This window comes from Terrapene carolina, unplaced genomic scaffold, assembly GCF_002925995.2.
Source record: "Terrapene carolina triunguis isolate 2854851 unplaced genomic scaffold, T_m_triunguis-2.0 Scaffold62, whole genome shotgun sequence".
In the NCBI taxonomy this organism is placed as follows: domain Eukaryota; kingdom Metazoa; phylum Chordata; order Testudines; family Emydidae; genus Terrapene; species Terrapene triunguis.
In genome coordinates this window covers 42,408,593-42,431,026 of record NW_020664413.1, presented here as the reverse complement: position 1 = coordinate 42,431,026, position 22,434 = coordinate 42,408,593, and the positions used below count along the sequence as shown (strand labels likewise).

Genomic DNA, 22,434 nt, shown 5'->3' with positions numbered 1-22,434 from the left:
CTAGACCTCCCTTGCTGCAGTTTAAGCCCATTGCTTCTTGTTCTATCCTCAGAGGCTAAGGTGAACAAGTTTTCTCCCTCCTCCTTATGACACCCTTTTAGATACCTGAAAACTGCTATCATGTCCCCTCTCAGTCTTCTCTTTTCCAAACTAAACAAACCCAATTCTTTCAGCCTTCCTTCATAGGTCATGTTCTCAAGACCTTTAATCATTCTTGTTGCTCTTCTCTGGACCCTTTCCAATTTCTCCACATCTTTCTTGAAATGCGGTGCCCAGAACTGGACACAATACTCCAGCTGAGGCATAACCAGAGCAGAGTAGAGTGGAAGAATGACTTCTCGTGTCTTGCTCACAACACACCTGTTAATACATCCCAGAATCACGTTTGCTTTTTTTGCAACAGCATCACACTGTTGACTCATATTTAGCTTGTGGTCCACTATAACCCCTAGATCCCTTTCTGCCGTACTCCTTCCTAGACAGTCTCTTCCCATTCTGTATGTGTGAAACTGATTTTTTCTTCCTAAGTGGAGCACTTTGCATTTATCTTTGTTAAACTTCATCCTGTTTAACTCAGACCATTTCTCCAATTTGTCCAGATCATTTTGAATTATGACCCTGTCCTCCAAAGCAGTTGCAATCCCTCCCAGTTTGGTATCATCCGCAAACTTAATAATCGTACTTTCTATACCAATATCTAAGTCGTTAATGAAGATATTGAACAGAGCCAGTCCCAAAACAGACCCCTGCGGAACCCCACTCGTTATGCCTTTCCAGCAGGATTGGGAACCATTAACAACAACTCTCTGAGTACGGTTATCCAGCCAGTTATGCACCCACCTTATAGTAGCCCCATCTAAATTGTATTTGCCTAGTTTGTCGATAAGAATATCATGCGAGACCGTATCAAATGCCTTACTAAAGTCTAGGTATACCACATCCACAGCTTCTCCCTTATCCACAAGACTCGTTATCCTATCGAAGAAAGCTATCAGATTGGTTTGACATGCTTTGTTCTTTACAAATCCATGCTGGCTGTTCCCTATCACCTTACCACCTTCCAAGTGTTTGCAGATGATTTCCTTAATTACTTGCTCCATTATCTTCCCTGGCACAGAAGTTAAACTAACTGGTCTGTAGTTTCCTGGGTTGTTTTTATTTCCCTTTTTATAGATGGGCACTATATTTGCCCTTTTCCAGTCTTCTGGAATCTCTCCCGTCTCCCATGATTTTCCAAAGATAATAGCTAGAGGCTCAGATACCTCCTCTATTAGCTCCTTGAGTATTCTAGGATGCATTTCATCAGGCCCTGGTGACTTGCAGGCATCTAACTTTTCTAAGTGATTTTTAACTTGTTCTTTTTTTATTTTATCTGCTAAACCTACCCCCTTCCCATTAGCATTCGCTAGGTTAGGCATCATGTATGGTATATGGTCTCTTGGCTGCTCGCAGTCATGTCAGTCTGTAGGATGGCACAATGTCTGCTCTCAGCATGTTGACTGGAAATTTGCCCTAAATCACATTTTGAATTTTATGTTTAAAGGTGCCCATCTCCAAGGTTTGGGCCCTTCCTATTACTTAGATATACAATGGTGGCAAAGATGAGCAGCTTCTTTGAATGCTAGGTTTTCATCAGAACCTTTTTGTGCCAACACTGGTACCACATAAGTCACTCCACCTCAACACAGCCATTGACTCTGCCTTACTGAAAAAACAATAGCACTGAAAAAATGGAGAAAATGAACAGCTCCTTAGGAATTCACAGGCATTTGTGGGGGTGCATGAAACTGTATTGCAATGGGTGCATCAGAAATTCATTATGACATTTTGGTGTATCAGTTTATTTGCAACAGGAGCAGTTTCCCCATGTATTAGTATCAGGAAATAGCATAGCTTCAAGGACTAATAGCCCAATCTGAACACCCTTTAATTCTTTTTTTTTTTTTTTTTTTTTTTTCTGTGGGGCTTGGTACCTTGCAGGATCACCTACTGGTCACAAAAAAGTAAATATGGATGCTCCAAGAGGGGAGGGGATGTAGAACAAATAGGTAAATGCAAGAGGGAAACAAAAGGGGAGGGAATAGGAGTTGGGGAGGATACAGGGGAGAGACAATAGGCAAAAAAGAGAATGGGAGACAAATAGGTGGAAAAGAGAAATTTTAGAGACCGAAGAAAATGGGGAGCAGGGGAGGAGTGGCTCATCTATGCTGCCAAAAACCTTGCTTGTGCTTCATGGAGAGAAGCTGCTGCCACAGGGTTGATTGCTGCAAAGTAGGAAATATGAAACTAAAAGACAAATGGAGAATAAATGAGGAGAGTTAAATTTATTTGGTACTGGAGCAGGTTGAAATTTTTCATTCAAAACGTTCTTATTGAAACTAAAAGCATTAGCAAAAAGTTTCTGTTTTAAAAAAAAATAAATAAATCTGGGGGTTTTGCCCACATGGAACATTTTGAAACTTAAAATGTCTTTTTCTCAGTTAAAATATTTCCAGTTTGCATAACTTTTCTTTACATTTCCAGGGAGATTGCCTCTGACCTGATTTGGAAAACAAAACCTTCAGTATATTTAACTTTTTCCCTGGACCAATCCTACTTTTTTCCCAGTGCTCGTTTAATCCCAGATAAATTGTGTTGCCTGTGTTGGCCTATAGTTTAACTAGCCCTTTGCTGGTGGATGGCAGTTTGGGGTCTAAATAGTTTCCAATAACCCTCTCTACTTAGCACTCTCACTGAATATATTTAGTAGATGACTATAAAGAGCTTTTCATTCCAAAACTACCTCTGCTTCCAGCTACACAGCAACGTTGGATAGGATCTAACTTCATAGTCATTAACATAAGAGCCCTGTCTGAGGATATAAACTCCCTCTCCCCAGATCTGCTGCTGCTTCTATGCAAGCCACATCAAATACCTCTTATTTGTAGCTTAAAGCCATGGCCTGCAATAAGGGAGAGGGGGTGTGTGGGTGGGTGGGTGTGGAGTTGCTTCACTTCAAAGGGAGCACCTAAAGATATGCCTCTTACAGGCCCACGGTTTGTGATGGGGGCGGGGGTGGTCTGAGTTGTTGACATAGTTTTGGCCTCTTGCACTGTTTAATTATAGACTTTGTGGTAGCCGGGAGGTAGTCCTGAGTCCTTGCTATCCCAGTCACGCTTGCTCTCACTCCCTGCTGGCCCCTGACATGCCCCTATGCCAGAGACTATTGTATGGGGGACTAATGGTAATTTGCTGTTAGTGGTGTTGCACACTCTTGTGGGATATACTGATTTTGCTCTCACTTTTGCAGGAATGATTCTGCTGAACAGAATTACCCCAGTATTAGTGACAGCAGAATCACGCCCTAGAGTTCGTTATAATAGAACTGTTAGGCCTGGTCTACACTAGGCTTTTATGTCGAATTTAGCGCCGTTACATCGAATTAACCCTGCACCCGTCCACACCACGAAGCTATTTAGTTCGACATAGAGCTCTCTTAAATTCGACTTCTGTACTCCTCCCCAACGAGAGGAGTAGCGCTAAATTCGAAATGGCCATATCAAATTAGGCTAGGTGTGGATGGAAATCGACGCTAATAGCTCCGGGAGCTATCCCACAGTGCACCACTCTGTTGACGCTCTGGACAGCAGTCCGAGCTCGGATGCTCTGACCAGCCACACAGGAAAAGCCCCGGGAAAATTTGAATTCCCTTTCCTGTCTGGGCAGTTTGAATCTCATTTCCTGTTTGGACATCGTGGCGAGCTCAGCAGCACTGGCAACGATGCAGAGCTCTCCAGCAGAGATGGCCGTGCAATCTAATAGAAAGAGGGCCCCAGCATGGACTGATCGTGAAGTCTTGGATCTCATCGCTGTGTGGGGCGATGAGTCTGTGCTTTCAGAGCTGCGCTCCAAAAGAAGGAATGCTAAGATCTACGAGAAGATCTCAAAAGCCATGGCAGAGAGAGGATACAGCCGGGATGCAACGCAGTGCCGCGTGAAAATCAAGGAGCTGAGACAAGGCTACCAAAAAACCAAAGAGGCAAACGGACGCTCCGGATCCAAGCCCCACACATCACGTTTCTACGAGGCACTGCATTCCATCCTAGGTGCGGCCGCCACCACTACCCCACCACTGACTGTGGACTCTGAGGATGGGATATTGTCCGCGGCCGGTTCCTCGTCAGACATGTTAGCGGACGGGGAAGATGAAGAAGGAGATGAGGAGGACGAGGCAGTCGACAGCGCTGGCACCGCTGATTTCCCCGACAGCCAGGAGCTCTTCATCACCCTTACCGAGATCCCCTACCAACCGTCCCCAGCCGTTAGCCCGGACACAGAATCAGGGGAAGGATCAAGCAGTAAGTGCTTTAAACATCTAAACATTTATTTTTAACAGAACTGGAATATTTATAATATTAACAATGTGTTTTTCATGAAGTGATTTAAACATCTAAACTTTTATGTACAACAGAACTGGAATATTTATAATATTAACAGTGGGTTTTTCATGATTTCTTTGCCTTAGGCGCTTAACTATTTAGTCCCAACTATTTAAAAAAAATCAAACAATGTCCGGTTTTTCATGATTCTCCAGCCAAAGACGCTCCACTCTTTACTTCCTGCTAGTGCAGCTACACCAAAATACGGTCTATATGGCCGGGGATCGAGACGAAATCCTCATGGGAGATCTCTACGTAGCTCTCCTGGAGGTAATGTTCAAGCCTGGTCATCAGGTTCCTGGGGAGAGCGATCTTATTTGGTCCCCCATGGTACGAGACGTTTCCCCGCCACGACACAATCAAGTATTCTGGGATCATCGCACGGCAGAGCATGGCAGCATACGGCCCTGGTTTTTGCATGCTTTCCCTAAGCATGCGTTCCTTCTCGCTGTCCGAGATCCTCATGAGGGTGATGTCGCTCATGATGCCCTGCTTTGAATTAGGCAGGGGAATGTTAGTACTGGGACTGCTTTACAGCCACGCGGTGGAGGGAGAGGGACAGCCGCGAGGGGGTGGGACAGGGGCAGAGTTCATGCTAGCCTGATTGCTGCCAGCAGAGACTGGCATTGCTTTCAATGTGAAAGGAGGCCAGTGCTACTATTAAAGTTTTAAGCAGCCACAAGTCTATGGCTTACCATGTTTGCCTGCTACAGAAGTTCAGGTGTCCTGCCCTGCTTCTCAGATCGCCACTGCAAGACCCCAGGCACTGAAGGCGAGGGCCGAAAATTCGACCTTGTCCTGAGTGCACATGTGAGAGGTGCAGTGCATGGTCTTGTTCACAGAGAAAGACTATGTTCTTTGTTCACAACAAAATGTATCTGTCTCAGGAATTCACTCCCTTTTTCCCATTCCCACAGACACATCTGCGACTGTCTCCCAACCCAGCCTGGCATCACACTCCCAGAGGCTAGCGCAGATTAGGCGGAGGAAGAAGAAGACGCGTGAGGACATGTTCTCAGAACTAATGGGCTGCTCCCGAGCCCAGTTAGCCCAGCAGACACAGTGGAGGGAGAACTTGTCCCAAATGCACCGAGCTATCATGGAACAGGAGGAGAGGTGGCGTCAAGAGGTACCAGCAGGCGACTCAAACGCTGCTTGGACTAATGAGGGAGCAAACGGACACACTCCGGCGCCTTGTGGATGTTCTGCAAGACCGGAGGCAGGAGGACAGAGCCCCGCTGCAGTCTATCTCTAACTGCCCTCCCCCACCACCAAGTCCCACACCCCCCTCACCCAAAGTCCAAAGAAGGAGGGGCGGCAAGGGCCGTTAAAACTTTCAGTCAACCCCTGCAGACTGCTCAAAATTTGAAAAGTCCTTTCCTACCCACCTCACACAAGTTCCCCCCCCCCCGTTTCATGTGTGGTTCATAATAAAATATTCGTTTCTGTTAATTACTGTTGCCATGATTTTCTTTTGGAGGAGAGTCTGTCTGAAGGGGGGGAAGAGGCTTGGTAATTGGACAGGACAGTCACCTTTAGCAGGGTACAGAGGCGGGGGCAGGTCCAGCATCAGGACACATACACAGTGAAGTCACTAGTTACCCTGGTCAGTCTGGGAGGTGGTTTTCATGTTCTGGGGGGGGGGGGTTGCTCTGTGACTTTGTGGCGGGGGAGGGCAGTTACTGATCTTATGCAGCGGTCCTTATCCTGGATCACAGAGCCACGCAGCAGGGGATCTGTAACCCTCCTCCCACTGCCAGAAAGTCACCTAGCCGACACATACACGCAGTCCCGCCCAGGAGTGCTGGCAGGCTCCGTTGAAACAACCAGTCCACCACTGCGGAGCCTGTCATTCCTGGAGTTTAGAAGCATCATTTGCATCAGAACACTAAACCCGCCCCCCGCCACAGTCTGCGTCCCCGGTTTAAAACATTCCCGCGAAAACAGTAATAAAGACAACGGTGTTCATTAACAAAACAGAACAGATTTTATTTTTTGGGAAGGGGGTGAAGGGGGTATGTAGCTGGAGAGGATAGTCAACATAAACTGGGTAAAGAAACGGGGGCAGGTTCAGCTTCTGTGTCCACAAACTTAACAGTCACTGGTTACCCTGCTCAGTCAGGAACCTAGCTTTCAAAGCCTCCCGGATGCACAGCGCGTCCCGCTGGGATCTTCTAATCGCCCGGCTGTCTGGCTGGGCGTAATCAGTAGCCAGGCTATTTGCCTCAACCTCCCACCCCGCCATAAAGGTCTCCCCCTTGCTCTCACAGAGATTGTGGAGCACACAGCAAGCTGCTATAACAATGGGGATATTGGTTTCGCTGAGATCACAGCGAGTCAGTAAGCTTCTCCATCTCCCCTTGAGACGGACAAAAGCACACTCCACCACCATTCTGCACTTGCTCAGCCGGTAGTTGAAGAGTTCTTTTTCTGTGTCCAGGGCGCCAGTATAGGGCTTCATGAGCCAGGGCATTAGCGGGTAGGCTGGGTCCCCGAGGATCACTGTAGGCATCTCCACATCCCCAAGAGTTATTTTGTGGTCCGGGAAGTAAATACCTTCCTGCAGCCGTCTAAACAGACCAGAGTTCCTGAACACGCGAGCGTCATGAACCTTGCCCGGCCATCCGACGTTGATGTTGGTAAAACGTCCCCTATGGTCCACCAGTGCTTGCAGCACCATTGAAAAGTAGCCCTTTCTGTTAATGTACTGGCTGGCCTGGTGGTCCAGTCCCAGGATAGGGATGTGAGTCCCATCTATAGCCCCACCGCAGTTTGGGAATCCCTTCGCGGCGAAGCCATCTATGATGACCTGCGCGTTTCCCAGGGTAACTACCTTTGAGAGCAGTACCTTAACGATTGCGTTGGCTACTTGCATCACAACAACCCCCACGGTAGATTTGCCCACACCAAAGTGGTTCGCGACTGACCGGTAGCTGTCCGGCGTTGCAAGCTTCCAGAGGGCTATGGCCACTCGCTTCTGGACAGTCAGGGCTGCTCGCATCCGGGTGTCATTGCGCTTCAGGGCAGGGGACAGCAACTCACAAAGTTCCAGGAAAGTGCCCTTCCGCATGCGAAAGTTTCGCAGCCACTGGGATTCATCCCAGACCTGCAGCACTATGCGGTCCCACCAGTCCGTGCTTGTTTCCCGGGCCCAGAATCGCCGTTCCACAATATCCACATGACCCATTGCCACCGTGATGTCCTGGGCGCTGGGTCTCGTGGTTTCTGACAGCTCTGTGCTACTCTCCGACTTCAGGCCCTCACGGCAGTGCCGTAGCCTCCTCGCCTGATTTCTCTGCATCTGCCTCAGGGAAAGGTGTATGATAAGCTGCGAGGCGTTGAGAACGGCCACAACTGCAGCGATGGTCGCAGCGGGATCCATGCTCGCAGTGCTGTGGCGTCCGCGCTGTCACTGATCAGAAAAGTGCGCGAACTGATTTCCCGCCGGCGCTTTCAGGGAGGGAGGGAGGTCGGTAGTGACGGACGGATGACGACAGTTACCCAAAAGCACCCTCTACACATTTTTTTACCCAGAAGGCATTGGCGGCTCGACCCAGAATTCCAATGGGCAGCGGGGACTGCGGGAACTGTGGGATAGCTGCCCACAGTGCACCGCTTCCAATGTCGACGCTTGCCCCGTTAGTGTGGACTCACAAAGTCGAATTACTGTCCTTAGTGTGGACACACACGTTCGACTTTGTAATATCGATTCCACATATTCGATTTAAGTGAAATCGAACTACCCTCGTAGTGTAGACATACCCTTAGTGTTTAGTGACCTTATCCAAAATATTTCACTGATTCAAATTTATGAGAGTCTTGTCTGTGCCTAAAGCATTTACCCTCACAATAAGGTAGCTAGCATGCATACAGTGGGGTTTGCCTTGTATTGTTCTTAATAAATCTGTATGCTATGGTATATTATGAAATAATGGAGGAGAAAAAGAGAGTATATATTTCTGATGTGGAGGGGAAGAAAGATGTGATTTAAGTGTCTGGACTGCTCTAAAAATCCTTTACTTTGTAGCAATCTACCTTAGTTTTTCATGTGGGGCTTAAGTGGTAATTTAAGAGTGCATAAATGCTGTTCTGTCCTTCAGTATTAGTGTGAATTTGACCCTTTTGTAGAATAGGATTCTTGTGTGCTTTACTAAGCTGCTAACCTGGAAGGATGGCACAGACAAGCAAAGCCAAGAAAAGCATGATGTGCAACAGTAAGCCTAGCCCAAAAGTTTGCCAGTCTTGACATTGTTCCTTAAACTTCTGTAGGAAATGTGTTTTACTATTTACTGCAATAAGGTAATCCACCATATATTTATCTATTACTCATAAAAAGAATTTGATTATCTAATGCTACCTTTAAATTAATATCACTCTCCTGATGCATGGAGGTCTTGATGCTCACCACCCTATGTACCAAGGAGAGTTTCACTATTCCCACTCCATATCACACAGGCAAAAAGCAAAATAAAAGGAATATAATTTCAAAGATGTTTGTCCTTTACTGCTGTGTAAACTAGTACTCTTGAGATTCAACCATAATCATGGATTCTTTTCTCCATGCAATAATCAAAAAATTATGAAAGCAGAAGGTGTTTTTTTATTTTTTTTTATTTTTTTGCTTTAGTTGTGCCATTTCAAGTACGGTATACGCTTTTTTTCAGTACAAGGAAAACAACCAAACTTCATACAGAAATTTGGACATACAACTCTACAAGAAGGAGAAGATTTAATCCTGCATTGCACTATACGTGGAATACCCAGACCAAATGTTGTTTGGACTAAAGATGATATCAGACTGGTAGCTGGAAACATCAGTGTATGTCTTAAGTTTTTTAAAGTGTTCCTTGGGGAAGGACATAGTATATCTTGCTGTGTGCTACTAATTGTTGTCTGCACATATCTTATTGTTTTACAGATTGAGAAATTAGGTGACTCCTATTACCTTTTAAAAAGAAATGTAGTCCTTGCTGATACTGGGAAATATATTTGTGTTGCAAGCAATGAAGTTGGGGAAGCATACTGTTCAGCTTTCATAAGAGTTACAGGTGAATGCCCCTCCTCCAATGCACATTAGTATAATTAAAGAGAACTTTGTTACCACTCTCACTGACATATGTTTTGTTTCAGAGAAAAATGAAAAACCAGAAATTCCCACTGAAACTGAGACAAAATCAAAACAGGAACAAGGATATTTTTCAGAAAAAATGACTGTCCCTACAACTGAAGCGGGACAAGGTCAGGATGCATATTGTATGAAAGGTCAAAGGCCAATGGCTAACCATCTGTCAGTGAGGTAACTTCAGATTTACTCTGAGTATACTGTGTCTTGTAATATACTGTAGTGGCTGTACTGAGCTTCACTCATGCACAAGACCCTGTTGTCTTACATTACCCAAAAGTGAGTAAGTGACTCGTAACATGACTATCATCTGCATTTAGATATCTATCAGAAGATACCATAGATCCATATACAATTTATAAAATCTTGTAACTAACTATACAGTAGAACATAAGTGTAACTTACATAAATGTAATTTGTATGTAGTGTCACTCGAGCCTTATCAGTTCCAGGATATTAGAGAGACAAAGTGGGTGAGGTGATATCTTTTATTTGACTTACTTCTGTTGGTGAGATAAACAAGCTTTCGAGCTACACAGAGCTTTTCTTCAGGTCTGTGTGGCTCAAAAGCTTGTCTCACTTGATCCAGTAAAGTTATTACCTCACATTTACAGAGACAAGGTGATATATTCATAAATGATCTGGAAAAAGGGGTAAACAGTGAGTTGTCAAAGTTTGCAGATGATATAAAATTACCCAAGATAGTTAAGTCCAAAGCAGACTGAAGTGTTACAAAACTGGGTGACTGGGCAACAAAATGCCAGATGAAATTCAGTGTTGATAAATGCAAAGTAATGCACACTGGAATACATAATCTCAACTATTCATACAACATGATGGGGTCTAAATTAGCTGTTAGCACTCAAGAAATATCCTGGAGTCATTGTGGATAGTTCTCTGAAAACATTGCTCAATATGCAGCAGCAGTCAAAAAAGTTAAGAGTTATGAACCATTAGGAAATGGATAGATAATATGACAGAAAAAAACATAATGCTACTATACAAATCCATTGGTATGCCCACATCTTGAATTCTGCATGCAGTTCTGGTAATTCCATCTCAAAAAAGAGATATTAGAATTGGGAAAGGGACAGAGAAGGGCAACAAAAATGATGACAGGTATGTAACAGCTTCCATATGAGGAGAGCTTAGAAAGACTGGGACATTTTCATCTTAGAAAGGAGATGACTGAGGAAGGATATGATAGAGGTCTATAAAATCATGAATGGTGTGGAGAAAGTGAATAAGGAAGTGTTATTTATCCCTTCACATAACACAAGAACTTGGGGTCACCCAATGAAATTAATAGGCAGCAGGTTTAAAACAAAAAAAAAACCCAAATATTTCTTCATACAATGCACATGTAGCCTGTGGAACTCATTTCCAGGGGATGTTGTGAAGGCCAAAAGTATAAATGGGTTTAAAAAAGAATTAGATAAGTTCATGGAGGTTAGGTCCTTCAACAGCTATTAGCCAGGATGGTCAGGGACACACACAACCCCATGTTCTGGATGTCCCTAAACCTCTGACTGTTAGAAGCTGGGACTGGATGATAGGAAATGGATCACTTGATAAATTGCTCCCTCTGAAGCATCTGGCACTGGCCTCTGTTGGAAGACAGGATACTGGACTAGAACACCTATTGGTCTCACCCAGTATGGCTATTTTATGTTGTGTATAACAACCTCTTAGACTGAATTGCTCAAAGGCACTTTTGAATAAAGAGTGTTTTAAAAATTCAACAAAGCTTCTATTACATGCTGGTATAGCTGAAGCAAGGTATCAACACTATTGCTGCAAAAGGATGCACTACTAACTGGTGCCAAGCAGGCATAGGATTTTGTGAGTGAAATGGCCACAGGCTTGACAATTTTGTTGTATACATTTTATATTGCTCATTCTACAAGTGTCTCCCAAGGAAATTCTTGCATTCATGAACTGGGCATGTTACGTGAATAGTACATCCTCCACTCCCATTTGAAGAGAGAGAAGGCACTATCTATATATGATCTCTTTACTCAACAGCTGGAAAATAAAATCGGTGGTGTGTCCTGCAAAAAGTCCCAAGTTAACTTAGCAGAAGCACAAGGGTTTTTTAAGCATAGCAGAGGATGCCCACATGTGAGGTTTCGTTTACCATCCTGGTACCTTATTCAGCTTCTTTAAGTCCTATGCCTATATATTTAGTTACCAAGATTTCACCAGAATGAAAATGTGAAATGAAGGCGGGAGAGAGGAGTGATAGAATTCTCCAGAGTCATCAATGATGTCACCAGATTCCCAGGAGACAATGGTCATATTCTCACTGTGGCATTAGTACTTACTGTGACACTAAAATGGATAAAAATAATTTCCTACTTAAAAGCCTATGTCTTATCCCAGAGAGGATAGTATTTTATCAAAATATTAGATCCATAAGTGATGACTATTACCTGCATATGTTGAAATCTTTCCTAATCCTATCTGGCTGACACACAAGATCAGTTTAGTGCTATCCTGAAAAATAATGTGTTCACAGTGACTGCTGCTAGGAGTATGAACGTGTTCAAGTTACAGGGTTTGGAATGTGGGCTTTAAGAAATGCTTAGCAAATTCATCCCAAAAGTTCTGTAAAAAAAATTGAAAGCTCTCACAAAAGACTTCATGCCACATTATGGTGATCCACTGCATTTTCACTGCTGCGGTTGGGAGTCAGACAATACTTTTGGATATGTGCACCATCCCCAGTGAAGTCAATGCAATGTGTGTGTGTTGTGTTTCTGAAGGCAGAATTAAGCCAAAGTTGATAGTGGCTACAGCAGTAAATTTGCTCCATTGACCCTCTTTTTACAATCCTCAAAAAAGCAAAAGTGACATAATTATAACCATTAAAACAGATTAGTAACTGAAATGACACTTGGATCTTCAAGTTAAGTTACAGAGGTTTCCAAGGCACAGGAGCTACTTGACGGCTCACATCAAGGAGAATTTGGCAGGTATTTTACAGTATTTTGAATGCTGCATAAAACAAATGGAATATTCTCATAATAAGAGAGTGGGCCTAGAAGCTGGTTGAGGCAGGGGGAGAATAGGCTGCTGAAGGATGACTACACTAATTAGAAAGCAGCATTCATGCTAATGAATATTATGATTTCAAGATGATGTATCTAACAAGGAGAGCTGAGAGAAACTTGGAATTTCCATCCAGTGGGAAACTTTGGTATTTTGATGTTTGTTTTCAGCCCACATTAGAATGAAAAGTCAAAATATCAAAACTTTAATGGAACCTGTTCTAAAAAAAATGACATTAAAATATTTTTTGAAATTTATCAAAATGAAACATTTTGGAGGGCTGTGGGACGCTCTTAATGCAACGTTGGAGTTCAGTCTCAGGCGAGACCATGGTGCATTATGAGAGATGTCACTTGGTTGTGGAATCAAGCCCATAGGGGAAAATAAAAATGTGAAGCACAGTGGAAGCTAAAGTGGACACTGATTATTGATGAAATGATGCAAAACAAAACAAAACATTTTGGCTCAGTTCAACAAACCAAAATTATTTCATTTGGATCAACTTGACCTGAAATTAAATATTTTGTTTTGATTTTATTTCCTGGTGCCAAAAAGTTTTTATTAAATTTTCCAAAATAAAAATTTAAGTGTGGAAAATCTTTATTTTTTTCCTCAAACCACATTTTCTGTCAAAACCAAAAACAATGGAAAATTCCTGAACAGTGCTTCAAATGAAGCATGTTACAACTCTGTGAAAAGTAGATTGTTTGGCCATCTTTTTTGTCTTAAAATGCCCTGAGAAACTAAAGTGAGAGGTTAAGGGATTTAGGATTATTTCCATTTAGGATTAGTCAATAGAAAAACATCTCCATGAATCGTGCTAGCAAGAAGCAAATGACTGTTCCTGTTTCCTGTGAAAGTGGTTGAGTGTCTGTAGGACAGTCAACATGCTACTAACTAGCCTTCAACACTCTACCCAAGATCTAACCTTTATATTGGTCAGATCATTGTGTATTTGCTGCCAGAATTTTCATTATTATTGTGGTATTCTTGCTCCTTCATTTGAACTGATGATCTCTCTTGAAGGAATAAATATCTGAGTTTTCTCTGTAATCTTCACATCCTCTAAAAGTTCTGCTGTGCTATGTTGATGAAAGTGCAAGAATGCTGGTTCTTCAATCTCTTCCCATCTCCTGTGAGATATGTGTTGATCTGAATCAAAGCGCATAACACAGGAAAGAGAACTAGAACATATGTCATGGGCAGCATATTGGTTGCAAAAACTGCTCTTCTATTTCTTCAAAAATCCTTTCTCCCTTGGTCCTCCTATTCAAAGCCAGCTGAGTAGGCAAAGGTCCATGCTTTGTGCATCATGGTGAAATGTCATCTGATCCAAAGAAAAAACAAAAACCTGAAGACTTTTGTTTTATTGTTGTGACTCCTCTGCTTGTACATAACACTGCTACTTCTTACTCTTCACCAGTAATATAATAAGTTTTAGTCCAGTGATCTAATCTGTTAGGGATGGGATTACTCCATACTTCTGTCCATGATCTTGGATATTTTAGGAGCAGTTTTGTCAACCACCACAGAATGGTGAATGAAGAGTGGTAATTTACACCAGATTAAAATGTAGCTGATATTAATTTAAATGTGTTTGCTTGCACAGGTTAAAACATGAACACTGGCTGCAGAGTGCCTATTTTTCACATGTGGAGTCGCAAGAGGTTAACATCAGTTTGAAGCATGATCCCATACTTCTCTTGGCTAGTCCAGAGGATATTATAGGGGAAATCTAATTAAGAAGATGGGTTGAACTTCAGGATGCCCAATTTATGAGTGGACTAATTGCTTGCTGTGAATCTTCATGGAGATTTGACATTGTGGGGGGTAGGGGGGAAGGGACTCTTTGAGTACTGCTTAATTAATACCTGTTAAGAACATGCTAGTAATTAGAATTTGTAATTTGTTTCTCTATATTTCATTAATAAAGTCACATGCATAGCAGAATTTACTTGACGTAAATGTTGTGGTTTCGACTTCACTTGTTTTATCCTGGCTTATAAAACAAATTAGAAAACTCACCTTCTTTTGAGGTGTGTTTATATGTGATATTAGTAAATTCCCCTCTACTTTTTTAAGTACCTTTTCATAGGCCTTTGAAGACCACAGTCGTCCTTGTTGGTAGGTCAGTTTTCTTGTACCCATTCTGTCAGCAAGACTGAGAACAAATATCAAGTGTGGTACACAAGCAACTGAATGAGAGAAGAGCAGGTTTCCCCCTTTTTCCTCTTAAGTAGCTAATGGAGGACTTCAGTTCTTCAATTTTCATTTACACAGGCAAGAGTTAATGGATTCTATAATCAGGGAATGATAGAAATAAATTGTTGTCTCTCATGGCTGGCTAATCCTATGTATTTAAAACCTGGGGTGGGGGGTTGATCAGTTCCCAAGATCTCTGGCAATGCTCCTAGGGAGGCTGTGCATGGACAAGCAATCATTTCTGGCAACTGGAAGGCTGGGCCTAGTCAGGATTGCTACTAAGATGGTCCCTGGGCAGATGAAACTTTTTAAGGCAGCTTAATAGGAACTTTATTCATATATGCATGTTGTTTGCAAGACTTGCATTATAGTGCCTGGTGATAGACAGGCCAACTGTCACTTTCACTTACGTTGGAAAACTGGGTTTCCTCCTTTGGGTTGCAGACGCTCCTACAGTTGTCCTTAAAGAGTTCCAAGACTACCACCAGATCAGCAGCAGACGTTCTGGAAGCCACTTCACACCTGCAGTGGAAGTATTGGAGGAAGAGGAGCAGTAAAAGCCATAGTTTGGTTGGCAATTTGAGAAGCAGTTGAACCAGCAGGACTTTCAGACTCTAAAATAGCTGTTCCTCAATGGTCATTCTGATCTAAATTTTCAAAGCCCCATGCAGCAGACAATTTGTGCAACACAGCCTCCTATTCCTATACTACTGTGTGTTCTTTGGTCAACATAGCTGGTGCCGTGTGCATTTTGTAAAGCACATCTGTGGTGCAAAGGTTTGGAAAATTGATACTTTAAGTGAATGTCCTGTGCTCCCAGGTGAGTACTAGGCTTATGCATCACTTAAATCCCACTGTAGTCCTGTTTTGGAAGCTTAAGACTTTGCTCTGGCCCTCTACACATGGGGGTGAACTTCACCCTTGCAGAATAGGGACCCAAATAACACATTAGCAGCTGTCTCTCAATCTAAAACCATGAACATAAAAATCAACAAAGACAAAACCTATATTCTGTGAGTCCCCTATAATCATCTTCAGTCAATAAATACTTCACTTGTATATCTTATTCACACAGGTATTGACATTGGGTTAAAGGCCAGTGTTTAATATTTCATTTTTTAATAGTCTTTAAACCCAGAGAATTGGCGTATGGGCTATTTAATTACGTCTCACACATAGACTGTAAAATTAAAATTGATAAGAGACATTACAGAACTAAAGTGTTTATCAGCTGGACTGTTTATAGAAGTGGTGTTAGAAATTGCAGGATAACTAAATCTCTGAAAAAGTGATTCTGTGAACATGAAATTGTGGTGTTTTATGTCTATTGTCCCTGATTCCATAGCCAATTTGCTCATTGAAAAAACAAACAGTGTTTTTGGTTTTTTTAACTCCCAGACCTGCAGACACAGCTTGGGATTTGAAAGTCAAGCTCTGTTTTTGCTTTTGGTTTATTTTTTTTCCCATTTTTTGTTTTTTTTCCCCCTCCTAATCCTTATCTGGCTTACACCTCATGACTGTTGATTAAGTTCCAGCTGTGGATTTTTTATTAACAATGTGATAGGTAATATATGAAACAGAATCCAACATACTCTTCCATAGTTTTGTGACGCTGCTCTGATTTGTCTTTGTCAGCAAGGCAAATAGATATGACTGTGAATGCATACAGGGAACAGATCTGTTAAGGTGTCTTTTGTTTACATAATCACTTTTCTGACAATAAGCACACCTAAATCACTCATAGAATCCTAGAAATTAAAAATGGAAAAGACTTAATACATTATGGAGACCATCTCCCTGCTATTTTATGACACACACATGCACATGCACACACACAACAACTAAGACTGTGTTGAGGAGAGATAGGGAGGTTCGTTCCTAGTTGGTATCTTCTTCATTCAAAGCCTCAGTTCTTGTTTAACTTATCCCATCATGTCAGATAGCACCAGCACTTGACAGCAGCATCAACTTTTCAGCTGTAAATGTAGGCATTCTCCTCCAGTCCCTATCACTGAATAGCTGACCTCTAGGAAGTGCTATGAGTGGAGAAGATCAGCGTAGTCTGTGTATTCTCTCCATGTTCCTGTCATCATCTTTGTCATATTTCCAGGCTCCATTAAGGGCCCTGAGGTTGGTTAGTGTGGAACTTGGATTTCTCACATGGTTGTGTAATGTAGTGCAAGCATCCCAAGCCATCAGTCTGGCCAAAGATACTTGCTGTTTCATTAGAGGTCTTATGTGGATACAGATGTCATTGCAAATGTTTTCTGTTGCTTATAAAATTTTTGTCTTTCAGACTGAAACTTGGCATGTTTGTTTTCAGTCCAGGAGAAAATATTTTTGGAAAGTTTGGGAGGGGGGAGGAGCAGTTCAGCCATTTTCAAGGCTGAAGCTGGGGAATTACAAAAATGTTTTGGTTTGAAGAGCTCTAGTGATCAGTGGTAGAGGGTAGAAAACTAGCAGCTCAACAGGGATTTATTCTCTAGGTCATGTGGGTGAAAACTGATTTTTGGCTTGTCAGTTTTATAAGGGTTTAGAAAAACACTTTGTACATGTGGTTTGATTTGTTTAATGTGATTCAGTAACTGCTTGCTTGTCAAGGTTCTGTTGGCTCTGCAAGTGGTGTGGCAAGTTCATACGCAACCTACTCTTTCACATTGAGAGAAGGTGTATAAAGAAAACAAAGGCACATAGGGGAGGAGGTGGGGCTCTACCTCTGTCCATACACTTAGGCTTGACCTACACTGAAAAGTTATATTGGGATAGCTACATCTGTCAGAGGTATGAAAAAAACATACCCCTGACTGACATAGCTATGTCAACAAAAACCCCAGTGTAGATTCATCTTCCATTGATGTAACTAATGTGATTCAAGGAGGTGGTGGTCCTACACCAACAGAAAAGCTCCTCTGTTGGGTGTAGGCTGTGTCTATGCTCCATGGCTCTGCTGGCATAGATATGCCAGTATAGTCTTCATATTGTAGACAAAGCCTTGGTGAATGAATGTGTAGAGGGAAGGGAAGGGGAGCAGGAAAGAACACAGGGCTCCTGTCCTATCGACTGCATATATTTTGCAGTACAGTGCACTCTACTGCTGTTAAGCAAATAGCTGCATATTATTGATTTTTATTTTTTTTAATAAACTAGGGAAACCCCATTTAAAAAGTACATTAAGAGCCTGTTAAAGATGTATGGTGAAGTATTCAAAAGTCAGGAAACAGTGAAGTTATAGTTTCACGCTCTTATGACTAAAGGTTTGATCCTGTAACACTTCCACATGCAGGCCCATTGAAGTAATTGTTTCCCTTATGCACCTTCACTCATTGTGTCAAAAGGACTACTTGCATGAGTGAAATTACTCACATACCGAAGTATTTGTAGTATCAGGCCCATAGTATTTTCTTACAGTAAAGATCACATTCTATTTCTGACATACTGTATATTTTGAGAAATAGTATGTGCATTGTAGTACCCATTTCTCCAAGGGCTAATGTGTCTCTAAGGGTTTTGTGGGAGGGGAAACTTGTATATATGATATGATATATTATGAGCCAATGTAGCTTAGTGGACAAGGCACTGGGACTTGGGAAACGTGGGTTCAAGTCCCAGCTTTGTCACTGGCCTGCTGGGTGACCTTGGACAAGTCACTTCCCTACCTGTGCTTCAGTTTCCTCATCTGGAAAATGGGGATGAAGATACTGACCTTTTGTAAAGCTCTTTGTGATCTAAAGATGAAAAGCACTAGGTAAGAGCTATCATTATCTAAGAAATTGCATGTGACCGTGTTTTGTTTTGTTTTGTTTTTTTAAAGAGGCGGTGGGCAGATCTTCAGCAAGTGTAAATTGTCATAAACTCTAAGGACAATGGAGCTAAGCCAATTTGTACTAGCTGAGGATCTGCCCCAACACCCTTACCCTGCAATGAGCTTCGTGCAGGTGGAATCCTGTGCCTGTTACAAACCACAATATATATATATATGCAAAAAAAGTTGGAGTTGGTGAATGCAGCTTTAAACATGTAATGATGTTTTGCACTTACAGAACATTTTCCATTTTTGCTTCATGTTTAGATACAAAACCATAGTTTTCTGTGATACTTCATGACTTGGTTTAAAGGAATGTTGTCACTTGTGGGATTTTCATCCCCCTTTCCCAGCAAAAATAGTAACATTTGACCTCCTAACCAAAATACACATATTGAAAAGGCAAAATGTCAGCTTTTTTGAGATTTTAAAAATGATTAATTTTACCCTATGATTTTCATGCTACACTCTTCATTTTACTTATGTCTCCATAACACCAGTGACTTTTACTTTTTTTTTTTTTAAAAAGAGAGAAATTTGAAGTCAATATGCTATCACGGACATGATTTTTCACCAGTTTTACCACTTGCACAACTTTGGAGAAAATTTTACTGCCTCCTAATGTGGTTGTTGTAGAGTAAATTCCTTTCACTATGAAAAATTCGGCACTCATTTATACCCCTCATAATCCCATAGGTTTCTTTTGGATACCATACATGCTTTAGTGGAGGCCAAATGGGTCTCCCTTCATGTAAATCCTAGCTGCAGTCAAGGCCTGCCTCATGCTATGATAGTAAATCAATGCGGATAAACTAGCTTTTCTCTCAGACTAACCCCATCCAGACCATAGACTAATGAAGGGGGTATGATACCGCTCTTCCAACACTGTCAGGTGGACATTGCATCAATATGGGAGATTACAATAATTGCTGCTGCTCCTTTCCCCTTACCCTTGTGCAGAAAAAATGCATTTACAGATGACCTTTTTAACCAGAAAGGTAAATTAAAGGCTAGATCAATCCCTTCTATGGAAACCACCCCAGGAATGGGTGAGAGGGTGTAAAACTCTGAGATTCCCCTCACAGAGTTTTCCTCAGGTCAGCCTATGAAGGGGAAGTGATGTACCCTCCCCCGCTCCTTTCAAAACAGCACATTGCAGCGTGCTCCATCCATGGAGAGACATTTTGCCTCAGAAGCTTCCTTTCCTTTCCTTTCCTTCAGCACCCTGGCAATGTGACTGTGCACTCCCAGTTATGGGACTGCCATGGGAGGAGGAGGGGTTCTTGAGCATAAAGTGGGCTGGCATAGAAAAACTTCAGTTTGTATTTGCTCTCCTAAGTATTCCCTGTGAGGTTCATGGTGGAGCTTTATTTACCTTCTCTTTCTGCGCCCCTTCCCTCCCCCCCCATCAGCCTCTCTTTCTCACATTTGAGTTTCTGTGTCTGCCGAGATTCTTCTGCATAGTCTAAGGAGGTGGGGATGGTACCACAGAAGAGGTTCCCGCCTGTCCCCTTTCCCCAGCCCTTTTGCAAGGGCATCTGTGCACAGATGACCTCTTTTCACTGTGTACCTTGGGGAATAAGCCAGCCCTACACCCCCTGTCTAACAAAGTACTTAAGCAGACGTAACTTTAAGACTGAGAAGTCTCAGGGAGCCAGTTAAGCACGTGCTTAAGTGGTTTGCTGGATAGGGGCTTAGTTAGGCACCATATTGTCAGAAAGGAAAATGAAGGTTGCATAAGGAGGTACTAACACCCTGATAGACAGGTGCACACAGGTATCTTAGAACAGTGGCTGGGGCTAGGAGGATAAACTATCCCAGCTGCAGAAGAGAGCACAAAGGCCCCTTCTGTCTCTGACTTCTGGTTTTGAGGTAAACACAGCTGGTGATACAGCTAGCCCCACAGCCAGATAAAGCTGGGCCCGGCTCAGCCAAAGACCTCTCAGCAAGCAATATGGGAAAGGCATAGCTCATTGGCGCAAGGGCTGCATGAGTCCTACACCAGCCCCTAATAAGGGCAGTCAGGAGGGAGGGCTAAAGTCTGGGTTTAAAACCATTGCAAAAGTTGCTGCTGTGTATGCGCCTTCTTGACATTCATGTTTCTGCATTTCAGACATTGCTTTTGACAGGTCCTACTGAAAGAAATATCTAGTTAGCAGTAAAAAGATTTTTAACAGTAACAAAAAAGTCATATCTACCTGGTATCAAACCAGGGCCGGCTCCAGGGTTTTGGCCGCCCCAAGCAGCCAAAAAAAAAAAAAAGCCGCGATCGCGATCTGCGGCAGCAATTCGGCGGGAGGTCCTTCGCTCCGAGCCGGAGTGAGGGACCGTCCGCCGAATTGCCGCCGAATAGCTGGACGTGCCGCCCCTCTCCGGAGTGGCCACCCCAAGCACCTGCTTCACAAGCTGGTGCCTGGAGCCGGCCCTGTATCAAACACAAACTTTCAACTCATAATTAAAAATATACATATATATTACCAATATAAGGCTCATGCAAGAGGTCAGCTTACTTATGTGACCTGATGATTGACAGATGCATTTGGTAGCTACTTAGTCATTGTAGGGGAAGAGACTGTAAGGTTGGATCTGACTGACAGGACCACTATTGATTTGGCTGTGTTCTGTGCTATTTAATAAAAATCCTTCCTCATAATTTTTTCTTAAGTTTGTGATGCAACTAATTAGCAATTGCAAATAAAATGATTGGACTTTAAACTAGAATAAACGCTGAATATACTGGTTCATTTCCTCAGCGAATCCCTTTTGTGCTGCCAAAATTAGCACTGTCAATCAGACCAACAGGTGGTGTATGATTGCATCTCCCATGATGCTTTTTTTTAGAAAACCAATCAGAAGTGGCACTGACATGATGATGCAGAGCTGTCAGCAGATCAGGGTATATAAAGTAAAACAACTATGTGAGCACTTCTGAGCAGTCGTGCATTCCCAGCCTCGCCTCGGGTGTAGGGATTGCAAAGAAAAGCAAAACTACACTGTCAAGACTGTGTAGTTTTGTTTTTAATGATTAGAGGCTCAACGATTCTCATATTGGGATTGTCTAAAAACTTACTCTGGATAAGGACGTCGTTTACGAAACTTTCGCTGGGCTTAGCCCACTCCTTTTAGGCACTCTTGAGGAATCAGGTTAGTGGCATTTTTTTTTTATACTATAACTACATTTCTTTGTCAGTCATTTAATCATTTTGATAGAACACATCAATATAAATGTAAATTTATGGGCATATGGTGTATGTGTATGTAATAAGAATATAGTCTATAAACATTGAACATTAAAGTTCTTTATCAAGAATGATGTCTTATGTTTCTGAATGTGAGTTTTGATAAAATTCAATTAATAGTTCTTTAAGTGCATTTGATATTAAAGAACATTTTAAATTAGGATTTGAAATGTATAGGGAAATGTCTGGTTAACTTACAAACTTTTTTATGTATGCTGGGAGTGTTCAAGGTTATATTACTCACAGATAAACCGAGAAGCTCCAAGAATAGCTCTGATAAAATGCATATGGTATCAGCTAAGCACTGATGACTTTTTAAGGGAATCAACTGCGAAGGTATCAATTACACAGCAGCTCTGGAACACTTGTCTGCTGTCAGTCATAGCTGGGGAAGTTATTTTTGGAGCCTGATATTTCAGATGCATACCTTTTAATCATAATTATAAAAAAGCCTTATAAGCTCAAAATCTTTATAATTGAAATTTGCCTATCCAATGAGAGATTTAAACTTTCAATGCATTCATCATCAATTATACTTAATTAAATAATTCCCAACATATTCTGGAGTTTGGAAATAATCTGTATCATTTTTATACTGTT

At 42.2% G+C, this 22,434-nt stretch overlaps 2 protein-coding genes across 3 annotated transcripts in view; both read left to right on the top strand.

The window, feature by feature from the left end:
- Nucleotides 1-3,155: 3,155 nt before the first annotated feature.
- On the top strand, nucleotides 3,156-14,534 carry LOC113405988 (roundabout homolog 2-like). Its single transcript, XM_026647622.2, has 5 exons — nucleotides 3,156-3,223; nucleotides 9,083-9,237; nucleotides 9,337-9,466; nucleotides 9,549-9,714; nucleotides 14,201-14,534. Exons 1-5 carry the CDS (start codon nucleotides 3,193-3,195, stop codon nucleotides 14,328-14,330), a joined length of 612 nt encoding a protein of 203 aa, XP_026503407.1. The 5' UTR covers nucleotides 3,156-3,192; the 3' UTR covers nucleotides 14,331-14,534.
- A 7,007-nt stretch (nucleotides 14,535-21,541) lies between these two features.
- Nucleotides 21,542-22,434, top strand: part of TTN (titin) — a 59,959-nt gene continuing 59,066 nt past the window's right edge. For both annotated transcript variants that reach the window (XM_024204047.2, XM_026647621.1), the window contains exon 1: nucleotides 21,542-21,739. The gene's annotated coding sequence lies outside the window, so the exon portion shown is untranslated. The remainder of the gene's footprint in view (nucleotides 21,740-22,434) is intronic.

Bases quoted from the DNA above. Each gene is read 5' to 3' on its own strand.
- LOC113405988 (XM_026647622.2), top strand. From the start codon at position 3,193: ATGCCAGAGACTATTGTATGGGGGACTAATG. The intron at 3,224-9,082 runs GTAATTTGCTGT...GCTTTTTTTCAG, and splicing joins TATTGTATGGGGGACTAATG to TACAAGGAAAACAACCAAAC. The intron at 9,238-9,336 runs GTATGTCTTAAG...ATTGTTTTACAG, and splicing joins TGGTAGCTGGAAACATCAGT to ATTGAGAAATTAGGTGACTC.